The sequence below is a fragment of the Poecilia mexicana genome, unplaced genomic scaffold (genome assembly GCF_051168715.1).
Source record: "Poecilia mexicana isolate PSO_F unplaced genomic scaffold, ASM5116871v1 scaffold_22, whole genome shotgun sequence".
Lineage (NCBI taxonomy): Eukaryota > Metazoa > Chordata > Actinopteri > Cyprinodontiformes > Poeciliidae > Poecilia > Poecilia mexicana.
In genome coordinates, this window is record NW_028263391.1 from 2,034,184 (window position 1) to 2,048,782 (window position 14,599).

The 14,599-nt window shown below is 39.1% G+C and overlaps 2 protein-coding genes across 3 annotated transcripts; both read right to left on the reverse strand.

Annotated features, from left to right (window-relative positions):
• Positions 1–146: 146 nt before the first annotated feature.
• Positions 147–13,973, reverse strand: g2e3 (G2/M-phase specific E3 ubiquitin protein ligase). 2 transcript variants are annotated; one of them, XM_088002647.1, is made up of 17 exons: positions 13,833–13,973; positions 12,747–12,817; positions 11,766–11,863; positions 10,930–11,031; positions 10,656–10,780; positions 7,028–7,196; positions 6,132–6,238; positions 5,500–5,613; positions 4,545–4,669; positions 4,335–4,428; positions 4,065–4,235; positions 3,838–3,992; positions 3,511–3,695; positions 3,248–3,420; positions 2,796–2,835; positions 2,496–2,667; positions 147–2,345 (listed from the first exon to the last, which is right to left on the reverse strand). In XM_088002647.1, the coding sequence occupies exons 1-17, from the start codon at positions 13,862–13,864 to the stop codon at positions 2,056–2,058; spliced, it is 2,223 nt and encodes a 740-aa protein (XP_087858773.1). In that variant the 5' UTR covers positions 13,865–13,973; the 3' UTR covers positions 147–2,055. The 2 variants fall into 2 exon arrangements, with proteins under 2 accessions (XP_087858773.1, XP_087858774.1); XM_088002648.1 differs by having other exon boundaries at positions 13,838–13,964.
• On the reverse strand, positions 7,991–10,189 carry LOC148152737 (SCAN domain-containing protein 3-like; the record flags this gene model as incomplete). Its single annotated transcript, XM_088002774.1, is given in 2 exon segments — positions 7,991–9,948; positions 9,950–10,189. Coding segments are annotated over 2 exon segments (1,800 nt in total), but the record flags the coding sequence as incomplete, so codon positions are not given.
• Positions 13,974–14,599: the final 626 nt, after the last annotated feature.

Below are 14,599 nucleotides of genomic sequence, written 5' to 3' on the forward strand. Positions count from 1 at the left end.
AGCTTAATCAGCATGTCAAAAGAACATTTCTAAAGAAGTTGGTTGCTCAGTGCTTCATCCAAGTATTTTCATAGAAAGTTGAGCAGAAGGAAAAAATGTGGTATAAATGAACATATTTTTCAAAAATCTGATGTTGGTTTGAAATATCCCTTTTTATACCATACCATACCAACTTTATTTATTAAGCACTTTAAAACAACCCATCTGATACAAAGTGCTGTACATTAAAACACAATAAAAAAATTAAAAAAACTCTTACAGTTTAAAAACAAACATACAATTTAAAACTAAATCCCACTGGAGTTGAAAGCCAAGTACAATAGATGATTTTATAGATTTTTATGTCGTATTTAAATATTCTGAGACACAGAATGTTTTTATTGGTGAGTCGTAATTATCAACAGCAAAGTAATTAAAGTCTTGAAATATTCCATTCTATGTGTAATCTAAATACAAGTTTTACTTTCTGAAATGGGTGGCGACAAAACTATTCTGCACAATATATTTTCTTAAAGATCCACCTTTAGATGGCTCATCTTAAGATGTGGCATTTAATTGGAATTGGTAGAGGAAACGTTTCATTACTACCTTTCCTTACGGCTAAGGGAAAAAGCATTTTCTCATAGAATACCTACATTTTGTAATTTTGTTTCTATTACTTATAAATCTTTTTAAACTGACAATGTCATTTGAATTCTTTCATTTTTAGTTCCAATTCTTCGTACTTTTCGAAGTTCAAACATCCTCCCAAAAATCAGACACAGAATGAAACGCAGAACAAGAATTAGATTTTATGAAAAGCAGAAAAACAAACATGGGGAAACTAGCACCTAATTTCAAAGCATATATAAAGTAAGCACTGTACAAAATACAAGAGACGCACATGAAAAAAGTGTTGCAAAAAAACATAAAAACTAACAGAATTAAAATCTGTAATATGAAATGATTCAGACGTGGAAGCGCAAAAATCCAAAAATAGATGGTGATAAAACCAAAGGAAAATCCAGTCCTCAGCTTTGGTCCGTGTTGCTGCTCACGCAGTACAACTGAAACAGTAAAGCCAGTAATAAAAGCTAAATCAGTTAATTAATGCCATGAAAATACCTTATTCTGAACAAATCTTAAGTTTGAGGGACCATAATTATATAAAAACTGTTGCTAATAAGAACTTTTTCTTCAATAGATCCATAGATGTTTTTTATTTTACTGCATCTATTTTTAAATGCATCACGTTTCCCCCCCCCAAAGACAATCATTTAAAAACAGTTTCCTGGCTGTCGTACTAGAGTTATGGATGCCAAATGCTACTCTAATTTTGACAAAAATAAAAGCAAAACTAAAGCTGTTTTTCAGATGAGGGTTGTCTGTTGAGAGAAAACGGTTTTCCAGTTGGAGCTAATAACTGGTCCCATAACACATTAACAAGGCTTTGAATGAGTTTGCACTATTACGTCTGTAAACACTAGTTTAACCTGAAACTTGACAGCTTTACTTTGGGAGTGTCAAACAGGATTAAGAGACATAGTTCTATGTTTTGACTCAAGATGCATAATATATTAAAAATAGCATTCATAGCAATATTAGTGAGTACAATCTTGCAACCCCAAGAGGTTGCTTGGATACTGTGATTGGCAGGCTATATTAAATTTTTGTACCACCCTATGTGGTACAAATATTGACATATTGAGAAGGTCAATCACAACTGATACCGTCATCACAATATTTGAAAATAATTATGGCAATGTCATGTTTTCTTGATATTGTGCAGCCTTGAACTGGCAGAAGATGGAGGAGAAACATGACCATAAGCCACTTCCTACTCATAGATTCAAAACCTCATCAATTTGAGTTAAAGGTGATCAAATCTGAAAGGAATTTCTTTGTTTTGAACCAAAATATGACCAACATGCTAAAGATTATATGGAGTGTCTCTGGAACACTGAGGTAAAAAAAGACCAACTTTAGAAAATAATACAGTATATTTAACAGTCAAAAGTCCACTCCACAGAGGTTGGCATGAGAAACAGATCGTCTCTGTTTTTCCGTCGCCCACACCTAAGACCCTGAAGGGAACAGGTGCATATGATGGCTGATGGCCTGCTCCATGGAGCTTTTAAAGGCCTTGTAGGTGGAAGTAACAGGCAGGAGGAGGTGGTTGGTCGCTGGTTTGCACTGAGGGAAAAGCCCGTCGTCCCACCATTCCACTGCGTTCTCCATCTGCTCCTCCAGCCTGACATGGTGGAGGAAGGAAATGGAGGGAGGTGGGCAGAGGCCCACTGCTGGAAGCTCATCAGCTCCAGTGACAAAATGAAGGACGTCGTGAAGGGAGATGGAGCTCCTTCCAACTGGGGACATGGACACCATGTTTTAAAAGGTTTTTTTAGAAATAATCTACGTAAGCTTCAGATTTAATCTGGAAATATTTTTATTTAAGCTTGTTTTGAATCTAGAGTATTGATAATGATTCAGGAAGCAAAGTTAGATGAACATCCTACCCTCACACTCCAGCAAGAAGTGTCTCCAGAAGGAGACGATAGGCGTCTCTAGGTTCCGTGTCTCCTGCTGTTCTGAGAAGTTCATGGTGAAGAGCCGGTCGAGCGTCTCGGCCGTCATCACTTCTCTAGCATCACAGAAAACACCGAAGAAGATGGATGGGAAGAGCTGAACCTGGATCAGATCAAACAGAAGTTCAGATTTTCCTCAGTCTAACTCCTGATTGTGACATCTTTGTTAAATGCTGGTGCTGTTTAACTGAAGAGTTTGTACTAGTGTAACGAAAATCAGCCTTAAGTCACCTGATCAAATACACCCAGCGTGTGCAGGCCTTCTCGTAACCTGCAGGTGGAAAAAAAAAACAAAACTGTAAAGTTATTAAAGGAGGTTCGAATTTTTGAAGGGCAATTTTGTTTACAGAGACTTCATAATTCATTTTATTTATAGCTTCGGTTTTATGTAGTTTTTAATTTTCCTCTTATTTGTTGTTGTTGGTTGCTGTGTTTTATTTTGGATGTTTAAAATATCTTCAGGTTTCAATGTTTTGTACAAAATTAAAATTTACTACTCTTTGAGAGAGCAAACTTGTATTTTTATCCCATTATCAATATTTTACTTGAAAATGGTCTCAAAACAATAATATTATCGTTTATCACAATATTTACCAAGCAACTTTGCCTAAAAATATTTGCTGTTGTGACAGGCCTACTCATGATTGTTCAGCTTCACCTCCACCTCGCCGTATTTTCCTCACCTCTGCAGAGGCAGCTGCATCCTGGTGATCATGGTGAAGCTGACCAGATCTTCCACCAGAGTCTCTCTCTCATCCAGACTGGTGACTGGTCTGTTGCAGCCTGCCAGCTCCAGGAACTCCCAGCTCGCTTTCATCACTTCCTTCAGCTCATCTAGAGACTCGGCGGCTGCAATCTAGATGGACACACACCAGCTGGTCAGCCTTCCCCGTCAGGGGCCTCTGTGAGGGATGCCTCAGGGCGGCGGACTCGGCCCTGCACTCACCCGGTGGACTAGCTGGGTGAAGTGTGTTTCAGGGGTCATGTGGTTCAAACTGAGGGGGCAGTTGGCTGGATAGTTAAACAGACACTGGTAGAGACCATGGGAGAAAAAACCAATAGGTGGACCACCGTGGACCAGACAGAGAGCCAACAGGGAGCCTATGTCAAAGTACAGATCCTCACGCAGAGCTAAATAAAACACACACACACACGTTTCATTTACGGATGTCATTTGTTTCCACAGTCCACAAAAGCGACACAGAGACACCCAGGAGGCTGTCAGCTTTAGTCATCCTGCATGACACATTCCAGATAAAGTCCGTCTGCTCACCCTGGGAGTCCAGTGCCAGGTTTTTGGATCCGCTTGGGCCCTCAAATACCACGGAGTTCTGGATCTGCTGCATCAGCAGATCCAGGAAGTACTTTCTGGTTGCGTCTCCAGTGCGGTGAGCGCTGGGAAGGGTCAGGTGCTGCTCATCTTTGAACCTGGAGACAGAGAGTTGGCGGATGAAGAAAAGAAACGGCAGAACACATCTGAAGTCAAGAACGAATGTTTACCTGACAGACAGTGAGTGCGTGGGGTCAAAATTGGTCCTTCTGACCAGGTCCAGGCCAGCTGATAGAGCCTGGTCTCTATGGACCTCCACCTGGGCGCTGACAGGACTAGGGTGAGAAAGTAAAGACCTTAGGAGCTCCTCAGGTGAGTCGGGTCTTACACGAGCACACGGTCTAAAGAAAAACAAAAGAGAGAGAGAGAGAAATGAAGAATAAAAACAATAATGAATCGAGCAGGTGGAGGCAGAGCTTTGGAGCGTTTCATGTGTGTACCTTTTACAGCCTAAGGGGGAGGTCAAGGGCGTCAGATGGCGCTTGGACAGTAAGCTTCTCTTCTGGCCACTCTGAGGTGATGCAACCAGAGATGCTGGAGCAGACAAAAACATGAGGTTTAAAACTGCTGCAGCAGGAATGTTCTATCATTAACCAGAGCAGAGGAGACGACATGCAGATGTAGGCACACATAAATCACAGAGAACTGACCTTTCCCATCCGTTGCATTTATGCAGTCGATGCAGGCCCAGTCTGTGGTGTTCAGCTTTAGATCTGAACATTTCCTGTGGGTTCCTCTGGATCCACAGAGGCAGCATCGGATCACCTCGAACCACCTGGTAACACACCAGACACTGAAGCTGCACAGTTTCAGTGTCTGTCAGCATTTCTGATCTCCTTCTGAGACCAGCCCCTTCACCAGTTAACACTGCTGAGTCGTCTCAGCTGAAATGAAGTCTAATTGCTCAGCTTGCACAGTAAAAATATTGAAGGGATGTTTTTGTAATATTTCAAGCTGCATATTGAACTCAACTGGTAACAGGATTAATCTAAATAAAGCTGCAGAAATTTACTTTCATAAACAATGTGAGGTTTTCTTTTTACATATTTGTTAAAACTTTCGCCATGTTGCGGCAGTATAATACTGACAGATAATCAGTGAAAAAAATGAGCTCCGCTTCCCTGTGGTCCTACTGCCATCTGCAGAAATAAACCGCTTGGTCAGAAACAACCAATCAGAGGCAGGAGGATGGCCCTAGCGCTGTCAATCACTCTCCTGTACACGCTGCAGTTATGCTAGTGACAGAGAAACAACTTATTGTCGCAGGAAAACTGTTTATCTGCAGTCATAGGTGGTCACGCTAACTAGCCTTAGCATTCACAGAGGAGTATACTGTGAACCAGCTGTAGTAAAGAGCAAGGTGTAGAGTGTGAGCAACGCATACACAAGAGTGACTGACAGTGCCAAGACCCTCTTCCTGGCTCTGATTGGTTGTTTCTGAACAGGAATGGTGTAATTCTACTACAGAAATACAGCATTCCTGTTTCAGTCCCAAATATCACAAGGATACCAGAACCATGGTGATTTAAATTTTATATAATTACAGAATATACATCGTCAGTGTCAATGTTTTTATGTTTACAGATCTAGCACAACATGATGTACCCCTTCTTAGAGTATGTGCGTCCCTCGTTGCAGAGGCAGATAACAGAGTCACAGTGATTGTAAACCTCCAGAAGCTCAGAGTATGCATTTGCCTCCAGTTCCCATGATGCATCTCTGCACAGAACAAAAAAGAAGAAGAAATTCTATGTACATTCTTACTCTGAGCAGTTTCATAACCTGCCGTTTAAAGGCTGGATAGATTAGTGAATGCAGTAATCGCAGTTACAAAGGACTGCTTAGACTTGATATTTTGTAGGTTTCTATATTCTGTGTCATGCACACATGCATGATGCAGCTGACAAACAAGATAAACTGTCCTCTATGCTCAAAGCTCATCTACATTTTCAGTGTCTTAGATCTTTAAACTCACAGAGGGTAATGAAGAAATTATGAAATGATAAAGCATAATAATAATTAATACAATAATTATAAGAAAAATAAGCAGAAAACATGTGATTTAATCATAACTGACATTGTTATTGCAATTTAAAGCATTAGAATTGCCATTATTTTTTTTTTTAAAGTCAATTAAATAATGTACATATTTTCAGAAAAAAAGTGTAAAATACTGTAATATTTAAGCTATAAAACAGGTTCATGTTTACTGCAGATGTAATCTAGTTAATTGTTACCTTTCTGGGATGTATATCCCCATTCTGACCATCTCCTGCTGGAAGTTCTCCTTGTTGTTACAGAGAGTACATCTGAAGAAGAAGAGTCCCGCGCTGTGGGCCTGATGCTACACACAGAAAATCAGTCAGAAAACACTTTGGTTCCTGCAGGGATTTATTTAGTAATGGACTAAAATGTCCTAAGTAGGATTAGGAAGGTAGAAAACAGAAGAGGATTAACATTAAGGCGGCATGTACAATACAATAAAATAAATGAAAAATGATCTGAGTGCCACTCATTTTAAAGACACAGTCCCAACCTGACTGTTTCCTTTATTTAAATATCCTGTGATATTTAGAGTTTCAGCTTTTTTTCAGGATGCTCATATGCAACAGCTTTTTAACTTCAGATGTTTACTTTATAACAAAAACTATTGTAAGAGCAGGTGAAGCTGTGACCGAGTCAATAAATCACTGTCAATCAGCAAGAGGAGCAGATGTACTGAACTCCTAGATTTCTTGTGTTAGCCATAGTTTCCTCTAAAGAAAGCTGAACAGGCGACATCACTTTGCATCGGAATGCTGATGCTGGGTTTACATAAACAGAAAGAACAGCTAACTGAACTCAAAGGTAAGAGTTTCAAGCTGACGAGAAGAATAAAGCTTCAGGATGTCCAGCAGGCCAGAGGACTGTCTTCTCCTGAGTATTGTGCTACAAAACCTTTCAGGAAAAAATGAAGAAAAAAAAAAGCTAAAGAAAAAAATCTGCTTTATTCAGAATCAGCAGGTCAGGCTTTTTAAAAAGCCAGAAAACTGCATCTGCTACACTCCTATTAATTAGGTCACATTTCCAATTAAAAGCCTTTCAAATGTATGTTTACTCTAAAATGCTGAAGTAACTGTGGGCCATATGTTACCTGCACACAGTCTCTGTGGAACCAGCTGCCATGGCAGGACGGACACTTGAGGACAGAGTAGGACAAGACAGGCTCAATAGAGTCTAAACATATTGAGCAGGACTGAGGAAGACTGAAGTCTGAGTCAACGCAGAGAGATTGAGTTGGACTGTGATCCTGACAGTAAGACCTGCAGATGAAAAAACACATTCAGGTCAATATTGTTACAGCCTTTCACATTGTAAGCAAGATTTTTCTTAAGAGGTTAAATTTTGAATTCAGCTGTTTGTTCCATATAAGTTTCATGTGTTTCCTGTTCAACACCTGAGCTTCCCAACCCTGAAAAATCTAATTTAATCTGGATTATTTTTCATCATTCCTAATTGACCAAATCTGACTAAACGTGAGTTTGCTATAAAGGCATTTTAACCCTAATATTCTATGCAAGAATGGATATGTATATTATTTGTACAATCTTTATGCACATTACTGCAGCAGTTTATAAATAAGTTACATTCATGCTAATCTATTCCCCACTTCCTGGTCATTGGCAAATGTCTTCTCACACTTGCAAATCAGATGTGATCTTACAAACATACGTTAATCATGGGCTTCATTAGTTGCATTATGGGATACCTCAAATATCTGGATAATTAGGGGGGAGAAATCAATTAAAATCAGAAATCGGATATGAATAGAAAAAAAGTTGGAGATTTTATTTTTAAGCCAAATTGCCCAGTCATGCTCATTGGTGATGTGTCATTCCACACCGAAAATGTATCCAAAGACCAGAAAACTGCTAAAATAGGTCAGAACAGTCTTCAGATTTCAGCAAGTCAAAATAAGACTTTTAAAGATAGAGTCTGTGTGTGACTCAAACTATTGTCTGACAGAAAAGTCCAGCGAGATAAAAAGAGGAAGTACATACTAAACTACATCTTGCACAAGTAAATTTAAGACCTGAGATTAATGTATTTGAGGCAAACTTACATTTTTTGAAATTAATAGAAGATCATTTTAAGGCCTTAATTCTCAGTTGTCATGAAGGAGCTGAATAATCCCAGAAGTCATTTAAAGCAGTGGTCCCCAACCTTTTTATTACCGCGGACCGGTCAAGACTTGGAAATTTTGCTGCGGACCGGTGGGGGTGGGGGGGGGATTTTTTTTTTTTTTACCTAACTGATAATCCTCTGTAACCGCGTGTGGGGTTTTCCCTGACTGGAAGCTAGAACGCAACCCGTGGAATGTGACAGGTAGCCAATCAGAAAGTGCGGTGACGTAACGTTTAAACATCCCTTCAAAATAAGATACAGATACGCCGCAAAAACAAATATAAAGAACATTTTATTTTAATGAAAATTTTAACTCCTGACAACGACACATTAATGAGAGCCTTGAGCTTGTTTGTCTCCAAGGAGACGGTCCCATCTGGGAATAATGGGGGACAACGACACCCGAAGTGTGTTGCTTATGTTCAGTCTATTTCGTTGTTTTGTTTTGGTTGTTGTCACTGCAGAAAACCCCGCTTCACATAGATATGATGTCGGAAATGGCAACAGGGTTTTCAGTGCTGTGGTGGCGATGTAAGGGTATTCTGCCATGACTTTAATCCAAAACACCGGCAGAGTTGCTGTCTCAAACATACTTTTAAGGCCGCCGTCATTTGCGATCTCCAGCAGCTGATCTTCTTCTTGCACAGACATGCTAGATTCAGCTGGTTTGTTGACAAATGGGTCGCGGATCCATTCCTTGCCAGTTCGTGGGACTTTTGTGGTTGGGAAGTAGCGTTCGAACTCCTTTAAAAGCAAAGACAGGTGATCGTGCACCAGCTGGGAAAATGAAGGCTCAGGCTCATTCTCACCCAAAATCCCCGCTAATGTTGGAAACATGTCAAATATGCCTTTGTTCACACGCCGTCCCCACAAATCCAATTTGGCTTTAAATGCAGCTACTTTATCTGCCAAATTGAAGACGGTTGCCATTTTTCCTTGAAGTGACAGATTGAGTTCATTGAGCAGGTTGAATATGTCGCACAGGTAAGCCAATTTTGCGACCCATTCTTGGTCACTGAAATGTGCTGCCAGCGGTGACTTCTTGTCCGAGAGAAATCTTTGCAGCGGTTCTCGTAATTCAAACACTCTCGCCAGCGATTTTCCTCGGGACAACCATCTTATTTCAGTGTACAAGAGAAGGCGTCTGTGCTCTGCGTCCATCCCCTCACAAAGTTGCTCAAACAGGCGAGAGTTAAGGGCTTGTGCTTTGACGTGATTAATAACTTTAACAGCATCATTCAATACGCTGTTCAATTGTGGGGGCATTTTTCGGCTTGCCAGCATTTCCCTGTGAATGATACAATGTGTAGATTCACATTCAGGTGCAACTTCTTTTATCCGAGTAGTTAAACCAGACAGCCGTCCAGTCATAGCAGCAGCTCCATCTGTGCATATGCCGACACAAGAGGACCATTTCAGTTTTTCTGATATATAGCCATCCAGCGACTTGAACAGTTCTGTGGCGGTGGTGTTGGCTGGCAATGATAATGCACATAACATATCCTCATGCACATCCTCTTGATAAATATATCGCACATACACCAGTAGTATTGCCTTATTGTCAACATCTGTAGATTCGTCTACCTGGAGGGCCTAATGCGGTGATGTATTAATCCTCTCCAACAATTGTGTCTCAATGTCTTCGGCTATTTCTTCAATGCGCCGTGTCACAGTGCTAGCCGACAGAGGCACCTGCTCAATCTTTTTAACAGCATCCTCTCCAAGAACTTCACGGCAAATGTCTTTAGCAGAGGGCAAAATCAATTCTTCACCAATAGTAAATGGGTTTTTAGCCTTAGCAATACGGTTAGCCACCAAGTACGATGCTTTCAGTGCATTTGCATTTAGTGATGTGGTGGCCCTCTGTAATTTTTTCTGTCCATCATGTTCCTGTTTTTTTTCTTTCAAAATACTCCAGAGGCTTGTCTTTTAATTCGGGATGTTTTGACTCTAAGTGGCGAAGCAGTTTTGATGGCTTCATTGCCTCATTAACAAGACGGTCACCACATATGACACAGAGCGGGCTTGGCATATGAGAATCACCTACCGGGACAAATCCATATCTCAAGTAGGACTCCTGGTATAGTCTGTTAAATGCTTTTTTTTCTTGCAAGTGGGATCTTCTGTTTCTTCACTGGCCCTTTTCCCCGTCGTAAAAAAACTTTCTAAAGATAACTGTTTCTTACTCATTTTGACTGTTTATTACTCCGTTTTGGCGCACAAGAAAACCGAGAGAATCCGGTTAAAGGTTTTTCAAAATAAAAGCTCCTTCAGACTCCGATAATATATAAAGTGGATATATTTAATTATTTTTGCCACGGCCCGGTACCAATTGGTCCACGGACCGGTACCGGTCCGTGGACCGGGGGTTGGGGACCACTGATTTAAAGCGTGGAATCTGGAGAAATCAGCTGTAATATTAGTTTTATGGAGCTAATTAAACCATTCTTGTTGGACTTGTTTACTACAGTATAACAACAAATTTAATGTGCAGAGTGGGGGACCAATTTGATTGCAATGTTAAGTGTATGTTAGTGTTGGATGAATAGCTGAGTGTTTCTCTCTACATCTGAATGGTGTTTGGTGTGGCCACTTACGGGAATATTTCGTTGTACTGTGTGATGAACATCAGCTTCCTCCCACAGGGGAAGTGCACCACCTTCCTACAGCTACTGACGTTGCACCCAACACATGCGCCCTTCTTCTTACAACCATAGCATGTCTGGAGCACATGAACGACACACAAATTAAAGGGTTTCTCTGTTAAAGTCAATTTTAAATGTTAAATAGCCACATTTCCAACTGTCTCCTGACTTTTTAGAATCTTTCAGACGAAACAACTGATACGTGTCCACCCTACTTGGCACTCACCATCCGAGCTGCCCTCCTGATCTCCTGTTTGATGTCATCCACCAGGAAACCAAACACACCCTCGTTCTCTTCTCCTCGCTGGTAAACTCCACTAGACGTCAGCTACAGAAGACAAGAGAAAGCTCTTTGACAACAGGTAAAAATGAACCGATATTACAGATATTGTAAAAATTATGCATTTCACTACACTTTTGACACCTTGATAAAGCTGACCCCACAGCTGACTTCACCACTTCACTTAAACTCTTCACACACATGACCAGACAAATACCTCATGACCAAACTCCTCCCCTCTCATTCAGAAACAAACAGCAACAAGATGTTAATGTTAATATTGGCCCAGTTTTAGTCATTGGTCTGATATGATATGCTAAAAATCGACTAATATTGTCCAATACTAATGTTGGTGCCGATATATTGAAGAGAAGAATAAAAAATAAACAGCAGATGAATCTGCAGAAGTAAGACAAGCCACAGATCCTGCTGCTCTGATTGGGCAACTGGGATTTCATCCCATAGACATTTGAAACCAGAAGTTTACATTCACCGAATAAAAAAAAGAAACAAATTGTTTTCCTCACAAAACATGGTGTGAGGTGTGAAGTCTTATTTCTGAAGTGAAATAAAACCAAACTTATCTTGTTTTAGGTCAGTTAGAATTACCATCTAATTTCTATTAGCTGAAAGCCACAATATTGATAAAAAGAATCAGATATTAATATTGATTTATCTATAATCAGTAAGTACAGGTGTACATATCGGTGTATATAAACTTCTGGTTTCAGCTGAATCTGTGAACACTGAATCATGTACATAAAAAGTTGATGAAAACCCACCAAACAGAAGTAATGGACAGAGAATTTGTGCTCTTCGAGTTTGACCTTTTCCCCAAATAAGGCCGGGTCATCATCACTGCATCTGCACAGAGCACAGCCTGGAAACACACAAAATTATATTCAAAATCAACATAATCAAATTCCAATCACAAATTGACACATTTCCACTTTTGATCCTTTTCTAGTTAATACTGAACAATGAACAAAGTCTAGAATCTCTCATTAACTTAGAAGAAAGTTACAACAAAACAAACCACAGGTGATCCATGTTTCAAACATTTTTTGTATGACTATTCAAAAAATAGTTTTTCTGTTGGAAAACTAAAGTTATGTGTTTCCTAAGTGGCAGGTCACCCCTGTAAAGGTCAGAAATATGTTTTAATGCTCTGTCACTTTTATGCAAATAAGCTGTAGTCCCCTCAATGATTACCATGTTTACACTCACACATTATACACATAAAAAAAACTGCAGACAGATACACAATTTTGCAATCGTACATCTTTGACCAAATGCTTCCATCATACTTTGCCTCAGCCTTCCTTTCCGCCAAGGAAAATGTGGACCTGACGTTTTATCACAATATTTCTAACCTAAATGTTACAATAAGAATGATTTATTACTACGTTTTTGGTAACTGCATGGCTGTGATAGTGTGTCACAGCAATTACATGGTCCCACAAACACTAATATTGCTCTTTTGACATGTGCTTCTTTAGGACGCCAGTCACATAAAGAAGTGCAATGATATTTATTTGTATCTTTAGTGAAAATACAGTGGAGGAAATAGCAAAACAAACAATCCCAACAATATGGACAGTTTTGGGAAAATTTAGAGATCATTAATTGCAATAAGACATTTCTCACAATAAATAATACATTTTCTGTTACTACACCTGCAGTTTTACATGGAAACACTGATTTATACACAGCTAATTCGGTGTTAGTGGAAACAGTGGTTTTCATGATTACACATCACATACAATCTTCCTGTTTGCCGGACTTGTCAGCGTCCTTTAACCTTCTTGACTTCTTCCTCATGATGGTATCCAACCTGTGGAGACATGATAGACACTGATGACATTTAGTGAACAATCACCACACTATACAATTGCCATACAATAGATGGCGCTGTAGGTTGCTGATATTATAAAAACAAAATGAAAATGGATAACAGGGCTACTTGTGAGCAGCAGTGACTGTGAACAAACCTAAAACTCTTTGCATCTTGATTGCTTTACATAATAATAGACTCACCAAGCAGTTTCTCAAATCAGGCAAAAACATGAGCAACTCAATTAAATTTAAAAAGTAAAAGTTTCTTTGAAGTTGTTTGTGTAAAATGAAGCAGCAGAATAATCATAAACATTTCCAGATCCATAAAGCTTTAGTTTCTAGAACAACTTCCTATTACCAAGTGGTCAAGTAAAGAATTAACTGTGGCACCAAAATATTAGAGGAGCAGTGGGATGGAAATTATTTATGCTTTTCATCTTGTAACATGTTCCAAATTTGATATATTGATAATTATAATTGTATTGTGACTAATGTGTAGCAAATCCACAATTTTATAACAGAACTTCTTATTTTGTTGCACATAAATTGTAAGGTAATAAACTGGGACACGGTTATAAAGATCCACTGATTAGGCTTTTCATGACCAAATCCGACCTGTGCTGCAAGTTCTTTAAATGAACAGTAGTTCAGCAGAAAATAAAGGAATTCCAAGATTATCCCCATTCATACATTATTTTATATAGTCATTGCTTCCAGTTGGTGATTAATCAACCAACACTGGGTGGGGGGAAAAAAAGAGGTGTAGCTACTAAACAAAAAGGTAGCACCATAAAATACTGCTTTAACGCCGAGATAAACCCTAGCTAAAATTAAAACACAATCTTCAGCTATATTTTGTCAAATCAAACGTAAAGACCTGCACATTAGAAAGATTTTCTAAAATGTAAGCGAAGTTTTCTCGCCCACCTTTGTCGACCTGCCTATTTGAAATAGTGAAGAGCCAAAACCCTCCGTTATAGTGAAAATGAAGAAATGTTCTTCCTTTCGCCTACCTTACCCCCAGATGAATATGTTTAGTCTGCATTCATATTTTGCTCTTCTTTTGAAAGTGCATTTTTCTCGCTAGCCTGTTTACTCTTAACGATGTCCACTTTTAAATTTCCCTCTTTCAAAACAAGGGAAACCCATTTCCGTTTCCGGAAATTTCTGTCCAACTGAAAACATTCTGCTCCCCCTTTCGTCAGGAGCGAGCACAGCAGCCAAATGACAGTAATTTATGACAGTTGTTCCATTAATTGCAATTCTGAAATTTGTTTCTCATATTAGTATATTTGAGTTCTTCATTGCTGACTTTAAAAAGTCAACAAAAATAAAATTTGCATTGAAATAACAAACTAGCTTTCAAAATTAGCATTTTATTTTTGCCAGATTTAAATCAATATTCCTGAGAAGACTTTATGTGCGTTTAATAGCTAAAACAGTTGTGGCTTCCGAACTGTTGCCATTAAATATCAATCAGGTCTTTTGTTTAGTTTAGTTTTATTTTCAACGTGTTTGTGGAAGTCAAATTGTTTTTGGATTTATTTATTATTATTATTATTTTTTATTTTTTATTTTTTTTGTGGATGTGCGTTTGTAGTGATTGCAAGGTGTAAAATAACTGTTGTTTTTCAGTTTTGCAGAAAAGCTTTGCAAGAATACAACTACAAAAGCATATTTCTCAGTGACTTTGAATTTACCCAAATAAGTAGATTGTGAGCTCAGATGGTCAGTAGAGCGCGCGCACTATTTGCCCAGTGCTGACGCACTTGCCATGCGT